Below are 17,431 nucleotides of genomic sequence, written 5' to 3'. Positions count from 1 at the left end.
GTGCGTACCTTGCAAGGTCCTCGTGTCTGTCAGACAGTTTTCACTTGACCTCGACCTCATTTCATGGATCAGTGAACAAGGTTAAGTTTTGGTGGTCAAGTCCATATCTCAGATACTATAAGCAATAGGGCTAGTATATTCGGTGTATGGAAGGACTTTAAGGTGTACATGTCCAACTGGCAGGTGTCATCTGACCTTGACCTCATTTTCATGGTTCAGTGGTTATAGTTAAATTTTTGTGTTTTGGTCTGTTTTTCTCATACCATATGCAATAGGTCTACTATATTTGTTGTATGGAATGATTGTTAAGTGTACATGTCTAGCGGGCAGATGTCATGTGACCTTGACCTCATTTTCATGGTTCAGTGGTCAAAGTTAAGTTTTTGAGTTTTGGTCTTTTTATCTAATGCTATATGCCATAGGTCAACTATATTTGGTGTATGGAAATATTTTATGATCTTTATGTCAGTCGAGCAGGTTTTATTTAACCGTGACCTCATTTTCACGGTTCATTGCACAGTGGTAAGTTTTTGTGTTTTGGTCTATTTTTCTTAACTATAAGTAATGTGTCAACTATATATGTTGTATAGAAGCATTGTTAGCTGTACCTGTCTGCCTGGCATGGTTCATCTGACCTGGACCTCTTTTTCAAGGTTCATTGGTCTTTGTTTAGTTATCTTGGTTAATGTTAAATTTATGTGACAGTTGTAATAAAGCTTAGCTTTATACTTAGGACTATCAACATAATATCAATGATTAGTATAGAAGGCGAGACATTTCAGCGTGTGCACTCTTGTTATATTGAAAGTAGCAAGTAAATTGACCCTGAAATCTTTAATAGCATTTAAAAAATAATCTGTCATTGAACATTTAGACACCCCAGCTATACTACCATAAATCACAAATGACACCTAAATAACATTCAATTGATTATTAAGAGCACTTATACATGTTTCTCCAATGTTTTTTCTAGGTTGATGCCTCTGACAGTGAAGGTATTGTCATGCCTGTTTCTATCTGGGTTCGCAAGTTAAACTGTAAAGCAGAGCCAAGGTGTCTGGTGGTTATGGAACCAGTTGAGAGAACTGTTGCCATGGTCACATTTAATAATAAGGTTTGTAGAGATAGATGTGTAATTATAAGAAGAAGTTGTGGTATGATTGCCAATGAGACAACTCTTAACAAGAGAACAAATGACATAGAAATTAACAAGTATAGGTCACAGTACGACCTTCAACAATGAGTAGCTTGGTAATAAAGAATAGCTTTATTATACTGTCTTTATATTTCTTTGTGGAAAAACTGCTAAAATACTTTTCATTCATTTACTATATGAGACATATAAAACATAAGAAAACATAAAGAGATTTCTTTAAGGCCTTGTTAAAAAAGCATTACATAGCTGCACTTTGACTTATAACTGTTTACACATTGTGACTTGGACATACCACATCTTCATATTAAAAGCATGTGAATTGAGTCAAATACTTTGAAAATAAATGATAGTAATCAAAAATTTACTTGAGCACTAAGATGTTATGCTTAAAAAGTTTGTCAAGTAATTATACCCCCGCTTTAAAAAAGGGGGGGGGGGGGTATACTGTTTTACCTCTGTCTGTCCGTCAGTCAGTCCGTCCCATGAAACTTTCGTCACATTTTTCTCAGGAACTACACATCCACCCTTTCTGTAATTTGGTATCAACATTTATATATGTCAGCCATACCGTGTGATGCGTTTTCAGATTCATCACTTGACAACTTCCTGTTTACCGAACACTTGTCTGATTTTACACATGATAGCCAAGTTGAAAATTTTCGTCACATTTTTCTCAGGAACTACAATACAAGGATTTCTGAAATTTGGTTTCAGGATTTATATAAGTCAGCTATACCGTGTGATGTGTTTTCAGATTCATCACTCGACAACTTCCTGTTTACCCAACACTTGCATATTTTTACACTATTAATATTATCCACTTGCGGCAGGGGTATCATCAGTGAGCAGTAGCTCGCAGTTTCACTTGTTTTTCAGCATTATGAAAATATAAGTCAGATTTGTAGATTAATATCTTTTTAGGGTGTGATTCTATCTTGTGATCACCAGCTGGCGTACCTTCATGGTTTTGACTCTCCTGATGACTTGGAAGGTCTTGACATGACACAGTTGATACCATCATTTAACATACCTATGACAGCATCATCTCTCACTAAGGTTAGTTAAAGTACATTAAAGAATATTAATTCCAAAGTTAAGATGCAAAATCAAATATGATTGGTTGCCTGGAAGTCAATAAATGTAAAACTCCTCCTCAAGAAGCAAACTTTGATTGAACCAAGTCTGTGTGTTTTATTAAATATGTTCTGTTAGATATATAAACATCACAAGCTGAAAATTAATGTGTATAATTAAAACAAGCATGTGTTGATTAAAAATGGTCAATAAACGTTGATACAGACTATAAATTTCCTCATATTGAATTTTCTTATACTTTGCCAGAATGTAATTTTACCATGTTAGTTTTCAATCAGATATACACAGATAGTTTTAATAAGAAAAATTATTTGTAAATAGAAAGAAATCTATGTGTCAAAATATTGAAATAAAATATGAGAAGATATAGGTTTTATGATATGCCAGTTAATATTTTAAAAAAATATGTTGGCACTTTAATTTGGTGTTCTTGCTGCAAGTCAAAATAAAATTTCATTAAATTTCTGTATTAAATTTTTTACAAAAAAGTTTATCTCCCCTTGTATGGCTAAATTGAAAAATTGAATCTTACCAATCAAATATTTTAAAACAGTGTTAATGTATTTTTTTTTTGGAGAATTTTAATGGGAGATAATTTAAACATTGAAATGGAAAATTAAAACCGATAATAAACTTGCAGAAATGAATATTACTAAGGTCTGTAAAATAATTAGAGTAACATGTTCTATAAGATGTTCCACTGACTATTTGGATTTTAAACATTTACAGCTTTGAAAATTTATGTTTTTTTCTACAATTATTTAATTATTTAATTAGTTTTATACAGTCTCATATGCTGAGGTTTTTAAAAGAAAGTTAAAGAAAAGATCTTGCAAATGTTTTGACAAGTTTTGCTATATTTTTTAATAACACAGGAAATACGGAAACAGCAAGCAACAGGCAGAACAAAAGATGGAGTACCTTTCCCACTGAGTATTTCTGTTAAAATGGCGTCAGAGATAGAGGACGATCCTAGGAATATACCACCTAATCAACAGGGTAAATTATCTGTATATCAAATTCTTATTTCAAAAAGAAAGTTATTTTGCAGTGAAAACATTAACAAAAACCCTTGATTTTCAGTTAAAATTTGTTTCCCTGCCAGGATGTTGTATATGGATTGTTTTTTTATTTCAATAAGAAAACTAATTTAGCAGCGAAAAAGATTATCTTTTCAGTTAAGGTTAGTTTCCTTCCCTTGCTAATAATTTTCAAAGTCATATATGAATGTCTTGTTGGCAATCAAATTAATATTCATATGATATTACTGCATACATTACTCGTTTTTGTCCAAGAGTGTGTGACCATTAAAATATAGTTCATAAACTTATTAATTAATTCTAGCAGACATAATTTTGATCCATATGTCATTATCAAACCTTGTCAAACACAATTTATGTTCTTAGTCTTTCAGATGTTTTTACTGAAAATTAATGGAATTGTTTGTTTCTTTTACAGATGGTTGCTATGACAACATCTACCTTGGGATTGTATGGGTATTTTCCAGCATCAGTGGACTGATAACATTTTTACCTGATGGAAAGATACAGTCCATTAATGAGAACTTTTCTCGTTTGTTGTTTGGTTATAGTAGTGATGAACTTATAGGAAAGGTAACATACTGTAAATACAGTATTATGTAAAACAACATTCTGATTTACAAAGTATTGTAAATTTAGAGGCTCAAAAAAGGAATTTTGATAACATTATGAAATGATAATTAATAGAAAACAAAACATTACTTCATTATGGTGACTTGAGAAACACCAATACCACTCAGATTACAATTCTACCTTGACAGGTAAGTTTGTATCTAGCCTATAAAATACTTATTTAGCCTTGAGAATTGAAAGGTCAGTTTATCCCATGCATACAAAAGAAGTTTACCTATGAGGGTCAGAATGGGGTTTACAGAATAGAGAATACATGTAATAGCAACAAAAAATAATAGAGAATAGAGAAAATGAACATCAAAATAAAGAATAGAGAATAATTTACTGCAGTGCAAAAGTATAAAGAATAACTGTGCATAATAAAAAGGTAACTTAGGTAACTGTAAGGCATACTGATAATATAATCATGATCAATGAACATAATTGATAAATAATCTTGTAACAGAAAGACTAAATAGTAAAATCATTTTCATGAGAATTTTACAGAATGAGAGTTTTTTCAAGGCTATTAAAAGAAAATGCCCTAAAACTTTAAAGAATACAGATATTAAAAAACCCATCCAGGTCCTCATGTTATTTACCTTGTCAAAATATAGGCCACACCATTGTTATTCCAAGAATAATCTACACATCTAGTCAAACTGGTTTTAAACTAGAGATCTAGTCAAACTGGTTTGGTATAACTGACAGTTTGCTCCTGCCCTAGATGTCTATTTCACACTGACCTTATGTGTTTGTGCATAGAGTACATTGTACTGTCATATTTATTGGTTTTCTGTTGGGGCATGATCTAAACCTGCAAAACAGTGGCTTGATATTTCAATTTAAAAGGAATCAATAAAATCTTAAAAGTTTATTCTATATGAACTGATTTTAGTATAATAAATTAATATTTGGAATTTCATATCCTGATTGATGATTTTTTTTGGGACCAAGATGTTTTCTTCATTCTAATTCACATTATAATTATTTAACCTTCAATTCACATTAAAAGATAAAAAAAAAAATCGGCTCTCGTTTAGAATATTTTGCAACTAAATTATAATCCTTTAGAATTTGGTGTAAACAAAAAACAAGAGAACCTGCAAGCAGAGTCTATTTCTATAAAGCCGATAGTTTTTTTATATCTGAAAAGAAAACTAACACGTAAAAAAAAGGCCGAAAGTAACCCCTAAATTTCAACATTAACATATTTTGAACAATTGAATCAAGATGCACAAAGTTTAAGCATTGGTCAGAATATAGGGTTCTTTTGTACTGTAACAATATCACAATAACAATAAAGTGACCTTAATTTTGGACAAGGTAAATGGCATGAAGCCAATTTTACCAACTTCTTTTGTATGAATGGGATAAACTGACCTTTCAATTCTCAAGGCTAAATAAGTATTTTATAGGCTAGATACCAACTTACCTGTCAAGGTAGAATTGTAATCTGAGTGATATCGGTGTTTCTCAAGTCACTATAAAATTAATTTTTGTTTGGAAATAATCAAATCTATTGTATAAAGCAATTAAAGCAAGGTACTTTTTATATGAGTATACATACATGTAACGGATGTCAAAATTGTGTGTAGTGGGGGTGCCTTCAAAGAACTAATATAGAAATAAAAAGATGTGTTTTGAATGCCAAGTAGACAGCTCTCCACTAGAGACCAAATGGATTTTAGTCCCCTACCGACGAAGTTGAAGAGGACTTGAGGTTTGCACTCTGTCCGGCAAATCAGTTTTCCTTCATTCTTGAAGATATTGATTTGATATTTGGTGACTTGTTTTATCATGACAAGTTACAGGTCAAGTTTAATTTTCATGATGTTAGCTTTTCTCCTTGTTCAGTTAAAGCCCTTTACCTAGAATTAAATTTTTGGCATAATGCTTATTAATCACTAGATTTCTGTTAAAAGGGAAATAACTCTCTTTTTTTTTTAAATTAAGATATTTTTATTTATGATAAATGACATTTTGGATTTGTTCGCCTTTTTCATTGGTAAATTGTTTTGAAGAATTTTGTACCAGCCTGATGATTTTATGCAGAGTTATGGTCTTTGGACATTAAAAAAATCACTTAAATAATCAGTTTTCAACAGTGTATTTCGTCAGGATTGAAGATATTGACTTGATATTTTTATGTAGTTGGATACACCATGTCAAATTATAGATCAAGTTAGAATTTCGTTTCATTACAATGAATTGTTAACCGGTAAGGAACTATGCATTGCCATGCAATACTCTCAGAATTGTTTTTCTAAAACTGCCCTTGGAAGATTTTATACTTTATAGGCATATCAGGTCATCATCATCTGTGAACTATGGACACATTCTCTATTTTTTTCTTACAGAGCATATCAGTGCTGATCCCTGAAATAAGTGAAATTTTAGAAGATAAAGGATTCAGAGCACCAATGGAAGATTTAGGAGAGGATAAAAGTGTTCATATTAAAAAGAAAAAATGTAAGTTATCAGTTCGAGTGGTAGTAATTCAATAGCCTTGACGTTTTGTTGTTGAAACTTTTTGATATAATCAATTGATCTGTGAAGATGATTGACATCTACCAATACAATAGATATAGGAAGATGTGGTATGAGTGCCAATGAGACAACTGTTTATCCAAGTAATAACTTGTAAAAGTAAACCATTATAGGTCAAAGTACTTTCTTCAACACAGAGCCTTGGCTCACACCACACAACAAGCTATAAAGGGCCCCAAAAATGACTAGTGTAAAACCATTCAAACGAGAAAACCAACAACTTAATCTATATGAAAATCGACAAACAATTATGAACCACATCAAAAAACGAATATCAGGTTGACATATACCTTTTTTTTTAAAGAAAATCGCTAATGTTATCAAAATCTTTCAAAAATAGTACTGATAGAAATTTCACAATCCAACATCACAGTTTTAAAGGAAAAACTTTTTAATAATTTTTTTTTAAAACAATCATGGAAGTAAGTTACTATTAAAAACTGATTCTGAAAGAAAAAATTGACACACCAAATCAAATGACAAAGTTTAACAATTGGAAACCCATTGAAGTGATAAAAAGCAACAAATAAACAGCTCTATATCTTTTCAGTTATTATACATATGCTTTAATGATTCTGTGTTATGTGTTTATCAAGGCCACAATCAATAAACTTTGACACCAAAACCCAAAAGTTAATTATCAGCCAAGTTTTTTTTTATGAACAATCACTTAATAAGTTTTTTTCTATCAATATATGTTATGGATGTCAGAGCAATAAATGTAAAAAAACAACAAAAAACTGAGGACCGAGTTAAGCGTATATGCATGCAATAGTTAAATAAATCCCTGATTACATAATGATAACATATGACTTATTGCATATGACTTTTAAGTAAAACATCAAAAGAACAGTATTCTTATTGCTGTTCCTAATCTAAATATGCATTTACAGCTATCACAAATTTGTTGTTATTTCAGTGTTTGAGACAGACAGCAGTGAGGACCAAGGAATAGGTAGTAGCATTGTATCTGGTCTGGCTGGAAGAGTTGACATACCAATGGAAGGTCTAGGTGATCTTAAACCAGGTGTCACATCTACCCCCAATAAAGTCAATTCAGAATCTTTTCTCAAGTAAGGATCTTTTCAACATTGATAAGGATTGAGTGATGCTTGCTTGTAATAAAAATATTTAGATCTTATGGGGTTGCTTGCCAAAATCATGTTCGACTTGAAATTTTATCAAAAGACAAAAAACAGCTTGCTATATTTGGACTCTCTCCCAAAAAAAGAGGCAGAGGCTGCCAAGGGCACATTTAAAACTCATAAGTAAGGGAAAACAGACAAAGCCATAGCGAAAAAGATGAAACTCCACCAAATGCTGAGGGTGATCTCCTGTGTTTCTAACAAATTTTCCAATTCAAATTTCAGGGAATTTTTAAGTAAAATAATATAAATTTTGTACACTCTCAACGTAATTATTTACATATACACATGCTATTTGTTTCTCAAAAACAATATTTGCGATTTTAACTATTTTAATATTCCTGAAGTGTTCTAGAATCATTTACAAGCATTTTCAAATTCTATGAAAATATTGCAAACAACTAAGCATGCTTTGAAATTAACAGAGTTTCAATAGACATTGTCTAACAGTAACAAAAATTTCTGTGTTTTTTATTTTTCCTCAGGGTTGAGCTTAATCATTAAAATACTTCTAAGTAATTTAAAGATTTGTATTTTTATTTTACAGGAGAGCTCTTGAAACTGAAAATAGTAAATCTATCAAAAACATTTCACCTTTAGCAGAATCTGATTCAATAGCTATCAAATTAAATCTGGATTCTGACAGTGATAGTGATGACATCATTAAGCCTCTTTACAAATCAGATGTCAGGTCACCTGTACGTTTGAGTGATGTATCTACTTCAAGTGCAGAAACTATACCCACTGCAAGGGAGGTGAAGAAATTCTTTCCTCCTATTGTACCTGATGCTGGGGGTGAAATTCCATCCACGAACGATCGAAAATCAGTGGAGGTTGAAACGACAGAAAATTTTCTGAATGAAGTGCAATATACTGATAGAATTGATGATTTAAGTGACATTGAATCTGACAATGACCCTTCTGACCTTAGTACTAGTACCACTGAACTTTTATCTGCTAAAGTAGAATTAATGAAATTACGGTCCACTGAAGATTTACTCAACCAGAGTTTAACTTCCGAACAGTTTGACACTTCAGGTCAAGGGGCATCAGGGGACATAAGCAACAATTGTCAATCGAGTAGTGCAAATAAAGAAGTGACTGATGAAAGTTGTCATGACAACCAAATTCAAAACAACATTGATTTTATACCCCCATGTGGTGACAACCATTTTATAGACAGTAGTAGCACAGAATCAGACTATTCGTGTGATGAGGAACGACCCATTCCAAAACATATTTTATCTCCGCTGACTGGTACCTCATGGGAAGAACCAGGCACAGATAGTAACTTAACTGATCTTATGCCAGAATATGACTCAAGTTTGGCAGAGAAACTTGGGGGATATTCTGCCAGTAATGGCTCAGATTCTATGCAACTGTCGAATCAGTCTCTGTCATATTCAAAATCACGGAGTCCGAGGAAACATCGTAGGCGGCATGGTGATAGGAAATCAGTCAAAGACTTGCAGACAAGTAGTGGAGTGTATGATAAGAGTAATTATACTGAAGGAAGTTTTGCTGGAGCTTGTGTTCATAAAGATGGTTCACACTTAGGTAGGAATATATCAGTAAAATGTAATATGAGATAAAAGATTTTACCTTTATTCCAGGTTGATTGATCTTGAAAGATTCTGGCTATTCTGTTTAAGTGTACCTTTTTTATGCCTTAATTTTTTGGTATTTCAAGCTTTCAGCCTGATAAAATATAGTACAGAAACATGTGGTTTCCTCGCTGAAATTAATTTCTTTTAATCACACGTCATGTCAAGTGATTGTTTTGTTTGTTTTTGGAAAGTTTGCTATAGCTTGCTACAATAATATACTTTCCTAAGACATCGGCCTCAAACAAGAAGTAGACAGATTATCTTACTATTGGATGTGTGTTGTGTGTTATACCCCTAGATAATGTAGTACTAGTGTTTGAATACTGATTACATTTATTGGGGAGGGGGGGGGGGTCTGAAAGCACTTTAATAAAAATTTGATGGGTGGTGGTTATTTTTTTTAAATATCCAATTTAAAAATTTATGTATTTCTCAATTTGCAAATGAAAACATTTGTATGGAAACACCAAAGTAATAGACTTGCTTAAAAATATTAAAATTTTTCTTTCAGGTGTTATTTTCCAAGTAAAGAAAGTAGAATTAGATGATGGTAGTTCTACCTATTGTATGTGGGTGTCACGTGACCCAGAGGATGCACCAGAATATGGAAAATCTTTTGCAAACCTGACGTTGGCCTCCACTTTTAACAGTACAATGGATAAATCTAATTGTAGTTTAGGAGAGGTGAGTGTTATAACAACTCCATTTAAGATTCCGGATCAAGAATAAGGATTAATCTTTCTCTATTGAGAGTTTGATATTTTCCAACCCCCATCTACCCCTCAAATAAAAAAATAGATTTAGTGAAAAGTTTTGAAATTTTCTTCTAAACTTCTGTGATTTCAAGCTGGCCATATCTTAAACTATCAAGTGTATCATTTAAAAGTATGAAAGGGATCCTATCATTTGTTAAAGCAAAATTAGAATGAGAAATAAACAAATTTAAGAGTATCATAATTAAGTAGATGTATGTGAGGCTCTGAACCTGGTATTATTATTTGTAGTATGGCACAGAGGCAAGACCCATTGATTCATTAACTATTTTCTTTTTCAGATGGTTGTGGATAAGAATGATAATGAGGAAAAAGAGTCTGACACTGCAGAGGAAGAATCTCCTGGTAGAGGACTGTATGATCTGAAATATGACACCATGGATTCTATTGGCAAAGGAGCATTTGGTTTTGTTAAAACTGCATTGCGAAAGACTGATGGGGAGGAGGTAGGTCACTGTTTGATTGGTCAAGCAGCTGATATAAAATAGGAGGTATGGTATGATTGCCAGTTCGATAACTATCCAAAAAAGATCAAATTAAGTGGATGTATGCAATTATAAGCAACCATATGGTCTTCAACAATGAGTGAAAGTTATACTGTATAGTCGCCTATCAAAGGTTCTGACTGAAAAAAAATATGAAATGATTCAATTGAGAAAGTCACTATAAATGTTGATTTGGCTACAAGAAGGCCTATGGGTCAAGTTGTGACTCTAATAAAAGGATAATTTTAAACATGTGGTATGAAACTGATATGATTACTGCCTGTGAAAAGATAAACATTGCGTCAGAATGTTGTGTCCATGGGGTGACATGTCTTTCGATGTGGACTGTAACCTTGTCAACTAGCATGTATAAAATTTAAGTCAGTGTGTCAGTCTAATTCAAAGCAGGGTTTATATTCATAACACATTTTCTTGTACAGAAATGCATTTAATTTGCCACTCTTTGGTTTTAAAATTTGTGAATTCAACTTTTGTCATCATTTTTCAGGTTGTTGTGAAATTCATTAGAAAAAGTAAAGTTCTGTCAGAATGTTGGATAACAGAAAGAAGTGGGGACAAAATCCCTATGGAAGTAGGCCTGCTGAGAAAATTATCTCACCCTAATATTGTATCTGTAAGTCAACTATTGTAGTTTTTCATTTAAAATAACCCTTCACACAGTGATTTTGCTAGCACTCGTCACTTTCGTCATAAAAAACTGGCTGCCAAGAAATAACCCAAAAGCGATGCTTAACAGTGCTGTTAAAATCACCAAAAAAAATCAAATCAAATCAAATCCTCAGCATGCATGAAATATATGCCACTGGACATTGGCAAGCAACAATAAAAAATAAGTCAGTTTTCTATTGAATAAACAGGCAGAAATATCAGATAAAATCAAAAGAAAGTCATGAAAAAGAACTTAAACTGAAGCAACTTGTGTATACTCTACCAGTTATAGTGTATGTGGATGATATGAACATTGTTAATAACACACTTGTTTTTGCCCAGGTCTCTAAATATCTACAAAAAAAAAAAACCACTGTGGTCACTTACAATTTTATTAGGGCTCTGCTGATTAGTTAGAACATAAAAAAGATGTGGTATGATACTCTTCACAAGTTATCAAATGACACCAAAATTAACAACTTTAGGTCACTACTACCTTTAACAATGAGCAAAGCCCATACTGCATAGTCAGATATAAACGCCCTGAAATGAAAAATGTAAAACAAATCAAATGAGAAAACTATCAGCCTAATTTATGTACAAAATAATGAAAGAAAAACAAATGTGTAATACAGCAACAAACGACAACCACTGAATTACAGATTCCTGACTTGGGACAGGAACATACATGTATATACAGAATGGGGTGAGGTTAAACGTGTTGTGGGAACGATGTTTGTTGATGATCATGGTAAAAAAAGTAAGTTGATCCCAGATACTGTGAACTATATGTTTGCAATAAGGACACTGTTCAGGTCATGATATAAAAAGTTTAAAAAAAATTCTACTATGCACTAGTGAATTTTCAATGCTAAACTTACTTTGTAACAATCTACCATTGTACATTACAGGTGATAGATGTATTTGAGAATGATGATTATGTACAGATGGTAATGGAGAAACATGGTAGTGGAATGGATCTGTTTGAGTTCATTGACAGGAGTCCTCTACTTGATGAGACATTGGCTAGTTATATTTTTAAACAGGTGAGGTATACTTTTAACATACTGTATAGTTGGTTATTTTCGCAGGGTGCAAATTTTCGATGATTGAAAAAAATTGCTAAAATAAATTCCGCCAAAATAACACACCATACCGTACCATAAAATGAAAATTTGCTGATGCTTTATAACTCATAGTACATTTTCTTTGAAGACCAGTGATCTGGGTCTATGAGAGCTCTTTTATTCTAGGTCATTGTAATCTTGTTTTGGACGCAGAATTTGAGGGTTGTCTGCCATGACATTGCTGGGGTAAATTTTATCATTAAAGATAAATATCTAATACATGAAAGAATAACAAAAATATTGGACAGTGCAATAGACCTCAACAACCACCCAACACTGAGTACACATGTACTTATATAATATTTAAGAGATTGAAGCGTTTTCAACATTGCTTCAATATAATTTGACAATTTTATTGTATATAACATTCTTCTAATAGATGTACTGTATTTGAAATCTGTAAAAAGAAATATATATAGATAACCCAACTATAAACTACTTACATTGCAGTCTTTATAGAAATCACATGTTCATCCTATGAGAAAATTTACAACCTTTGTGTCCTGTGCAGCAATTTCTATTACTGTGGATTCATTTATTTTCGTGGATTCTAATTTACGTGGTTTGCGGAAAACTTGAATATTCGTGGATATTTAAGTTCTTGTTTTGGCACAGCCTGCATTCATTCCTTTAGAAAATGTGTTACTCTTTGAACATCTAAATTCGTGGTTCTCCTGTACCCACAAAATCCATGAAAATTGGTATCCAACGAATATTAATAAATCCACAGTATACAATAATTCTTTATTTCAGATGGTTAGTGCAATATCATACCTTCACAAGAATGGCATTATACATCGAGATGTGAAAGATGAGAATGTGATATTAAACGAAAGCTTCCAGATTAAGTTGATTGACTTTGGTGCTGCCGCCTACCTGGATACTACTAAACTGTTTGGGACATTCTGTGGAACATTGGAATACTGCAGTCCAGAAGTTTTAATGGGAAATAAGTAGGTGTTATATATAATTTTAGGTTAAAAATTGAGATCAGCTCAATGTTTTATTTTTTAAACTAAAAAATAAATTTGTAAAATTTGTACTGTGCTTTTTGAGGCTTGTAAATTTCTGACACTGGTTTTAAAAAAATTAAATTCACCACTTATCTGTCTTATTGCAGTTATGAAATTTTGTTTCTGATATAACATCCCATTAGACAGAAGATATGACAAATTGGAGATTTTTTTCCAAGACGGGGAATTTGTGAGTTCTGCCTCAAGAATCAGCACTGATTTTCAATTAGCCGTCCAAGAGACACATACATTTTGTAATCTTTTTCTCAATTGTTTGGAGGGAAGAGTTAAAAAAAAATGTGTTCCTTATAAAGTTGTTAATTACTAAATGAAATAGTATGTTTAAAAATGTGTTTTGTAGATATAAAGGTCCTGAGTTAGAAATGTGGTCCATGGGAGTGACATTATACACTTTGGTATTTGGAGAGAACCCTTTCTTTGATGTAGATGAAACAATACAGTGTGTTTTGAAACCACCATTTGTTGTATCTAGACGTAAGAAATTGATATCTATTGTTATTTTTGTAATGTGATTTGTTAATTAGACATCAAATGTTAGACAATGGGCTCCTTTTAATATCATGCACCCCTTTATTGCAAAATATATTAAGCATGCAAAAACATTTCCATCATTGTATTTAACCCAAAAAAAATGTATTTTAAGACTGCTCTATTTTTTTTAAAAATAAGTGTGATCTTTAATAACTGTTTGTACAGAAAAATTAGAATTCCTACAATAATATGAACTGGTTTTGATATTGTGCCCTCTCTATCTTTGATTTTGCAATTACTTCATTACAGTCTTAAGAGTGTATGTTTATAGCTATTATTAAGATTCATTTAGAAAAAGGTGGAAACCTGCATTTGTTTGTTGGTCAAAATTTGTATTGGTTTTACTTCACATGGCACTGATATAGGATCAGATGTTTTTTCCTTTTTTGGATAATTTATAAAATGTCTTGTCTTTTTTCTTAGGTTATAACTTGCTATTAAGTAAATCTTTGGGTTCATTTATTTGACATTGTATTAAGTTAATGATAAAATTCCATACAAATGGTCAGTTCTATAACGTTTTCATTATTTATTACAGCGTTGATGTTTTTATTGATGGGTTTACTACATCCTGACCCCAGAAAGAGAACCAGTATAAAGGACTGTGAGAAGGACCTGTGGGTTAACCAACCAATAGATATATCTATGTATAAGTGGGAGGATGTATTGCCTAATTCAGGTTTGTTTTATACTCTCTCCCTAGGAGTGTAATAACCTCACTCTAGGAATATTACAACCTCACTCTAGTAGTGTTATAACCCTACTCAGGAGTTGAGGCTACACTGTAATCACCTATTTGTCTGTTTTGCCAATTTTCTCTAATGAATAGAATGAGTAAACACTTTTTAGCAGCTTGATGAAGATAAGCTGTAACACATAGTCTTGGCCATACACCTAATTCCTGTTTGCTGATACATGAATTTTTATGCTCCACCTACGATACCTACAATAGTAAGAGGGGCATTATTTTTTCTGGTCTGTTCGTTTCGTTCGTTCGTCTTTCCCGCTTCAGGTTAAGGTTTTTGGTCGAGGTCATTTTTGATGAAGTTGAAGTCCAATCAACTTTAAGCTTGGTACATATTTTCCCTATGATATGATTTTTCTAATTTTAATGCCAAATTAGAGATTTTCACCCATTTTCACAGTCCACTGAACATAGAAAATTATTGTGGGGATGGGGCATCCGTGTATTGGGGACACATTCTTGTTAAATTTGCTTAAAAGAAAATATTTATTCAACAAAATTAGTTTCACAACTTTATCTAAATTGCAAAATCAGCAAAGAATAAATCTCTTATGAAAATACTTTGAATTCAGATTTCTGATACATTTATTATGGTGATAGTTGAACACTTGACAATAATGTAAAAATAATTATTGAGAATATCAGGAAATGTGAGAATCAAATAATACATTCAAAATTTAAAATGCACAATTTGCACTATATATATATATATATATATATATAAAAAAAAGTGACCCAACTGAGAAAAAAAAAAGATTTTTTATAACATACTAATGTAGATTCTTATCATTTACAGAATTTCATGGGAACACTGCATCAGATAACAGAATGGACTCTCCAGAAATTCACAAAACACATGAAAAGTGGCTTAAACACAGTAATTTAGTACCAAGCTGATAAAAAAATGTGCTGATAAAATTTGTCAAAATCAAAAATCACCAAATCTACTCATAAAACAGAATAGAATAGTGCATCTGACAGGAGAAATCATTTTAAAAATAGTGCCATTTTAATAACAATTTAGAAACAATGCTTCACCTCCTGAATGATAAACAAAGAGTCCCTACAGTGTACAAAAAGTGTTCCAGAAATAAATGTATGGGGAGGAGAGGCACTTTTTATTTTAGCCTGCCATGCATAAAAATTTTATTGAATATTTCTTATATTTTTCAGAATATCTTTATGAGATGATATCCCATCAAATTTTAAAAGAAGTTCCAACCATGTCCCTATACAATTAATTCTAGAACAGTCCTAATGTCTTTGATGAAATCTAAAATTATGTGTGCATATATTAATGTTATTGTTTTCATCAACAAAAATAGGAAATAAGGTTACAAATTGTTCAGAAAAAGTGAATAAAAATTATTTAATTTTGATAGTGTGTAAAATCCAAGTAAAAAATCTGATTCAAATTTATCTGTATTTTTTTCTCAGTATTTAATGCAACGTTATAAAAATTCAGAATTTCTCAGTTTTGTAAATTTTACAACCTTGTTACAAGAATATTCTATGCTTTAATATATACAAGCATGTAGAACAGATTTTCCCCTACTTTTTTTATTCATTGGGTTAGAACTATTTTTGCTTTTGATGGATATTTTTATAAAGATTTTGTTGATAACTTAAACCACCTAGTAAACTACTACTATTTTTCTTTAGAAGACAAATTCAGAGATAATAAAAATGATATACAAATATAATAATTTGAAACGTAATCACACACTTGTATATTTCATGCAGATTTGACACTTTTTATATGCAGAGTGTTTAATTTACACCCCTACACACAGATTATGTTTGTTTTTGAGAACAAATGAAAAAAAGCATGCACATGTTAGATTCTTTTTAACTTGATTTCCTTTCAAATTTTGAAAAATCCATGAAGTATGATATATAGAGATTAATACATGGCCTTTTCCATATCAGCCTCCGTCTCGGGCTGATATGGGGTTCTCGGGATGATACCCAGGGTGATATGGAAAAGGCCATGTATTAATCGCTTTATCATATACTTCCGACAATAGTTTTATGTAAGGCAAATAAACTAATGCAATAACTAAAACAGTCAAACATTTTATAAAGAAAATTAAAATTATGAATCAAATATACTATAGTTGTCCAACAACAGCATCATTAACTCCTTATATATTTATGGTAACATTTCCTATAGAGGCATTTTGAAACATTGAAAATTTGGAAGAGTTTTACGATCATTACTACTCCATGTTTGTTGTACTATAATATGATTCATAATTGTCAATGGCATTTGTTAGCAAGTATTAAACTATCCCCACAAAAGTTCCCGTAAATTTTGACGTCGTCATAAAAAACATCTGACGTCACAATGGAAAAGTAAACAACCGATACCGGAAACACCGGAAGTAACTTGCACGAGAGGCACTATTATGGGTTTTGTGCACGAGATGCACCTGATATGGGTTATCAGCCCAGGTGGGAAATTATGGCTTGTGTACTTCCGCTCATTACACATATGCAAAAGCTATCATATCAATGCTAAGTATATGATAAACAGAAATATTTAATTTAAAATAAGTGGATGGCATGAAAAATGATAAATGTTGTCCTAAGTATAAAGTGAGTTTTAAAGTCCAATTCCTAATATGCAACATTACAAAGGCAAATGTTCACCAAATTTATGTAAAAAAGTATTCTTTGTATGGAACAATTTCAGAAGTGGATTTTTTTTAACTTGGCTGTAAGATCATTATATAAAAATAATAAATGAAAAACAGCACAAAATTACATAGAACAATGTTTTGGGGTTGCATTCTACACATTCTATTTATCACACATTTGTAAGTTGTGACATGAAATTTGAATATGGTTATTTAATAACTT

General features: G+C 31.7%; 1 protein-coding gene across 2 annotated transcripts in view; it reads left to right on the top strand.

The window, feature by feature from the left end:
- LOC139498521 (PAS domain-containing serine/threonine-protein kinase-like) overlaps positions 1–15,879 on the top strand; it is a 44,840-nt gene extending 28,961 nt beyond the window's left edge. The window contains exons 6-20 of one of the 2 annotated variants that reach the window (XM_071286940.1): positions 974–1,114; positions 2,078–2,212; positions 3,127–3,250; positions 3,710–3,864; positions 6,264–6,375; positions 7,373–7,526; positions 8,146–9,155; positions 9,717–9,889; positions 10,260–10,424; positions 10,972–11,097; positions 12,044–12,178; positions 13,013–13,212; positions 13,634–13,767; positions 14,363–14,503; positions 15,366–15,879. In XM_071286940.1, the coding sequence (XP_071143041.1) occupies positions 974–1,114; positions 2,078–2,212; positions 3,127–3,250; positions 3,710–3,864; positions 6,264–6,375; positions 7,373–7,526; positions 8,146–9,155; positions 9,717–9,889; positions 10,260–10,424; positions 10,972–11,097; positions 12,044–12,178; positions 13,013–13,212; positions 13,634–13,767; positions 14,363–14,503; positions 15,366–15,466 (3,006 nt within the window). In that variant the 3' untranslated portion in view covers positions 15,467–15,879. The remainder of the gene's footprint in view (positions 1–973; positions 1,115–2,077; positions 2,213–3,126; positions 3,251–3,709; positions 3,865–6,263; positions 6,376–7,372; positions 7,527–8,145; positions 9,156–9,716; positions 9,890–10,259; positions 10,425–10,971; positions 11,098–12,043; positions 12,179–13,012; positions 13,213–13,633; positions 13,768–14,362; positions 14,504–15,365) is intronic. The other variant, XM_071286941.1, reaches the window with a different exon arrangement.
- Positions 15,880–17,431: the final 1,552 nt, after the last annotated feature.

The sequence above is a fragment of the Mytilus edulis genome, chromosome 12 (assembly GCF_963676685.1).
Source record: "Mytilus edulis chromosome 12, xbMytEdul2.2, whole genome shotgun sequence".
Taxonomy (NCBI): domain Eukaryota; kingdom Metazoa; phylum Mollusca; class Bivalvia; order Mytilida; family Mytilidae; genus Mytilus; species Mytilus edulis.
This window is presented reverse-complemented; position numbering and strand designations above follow the sequence as displayed.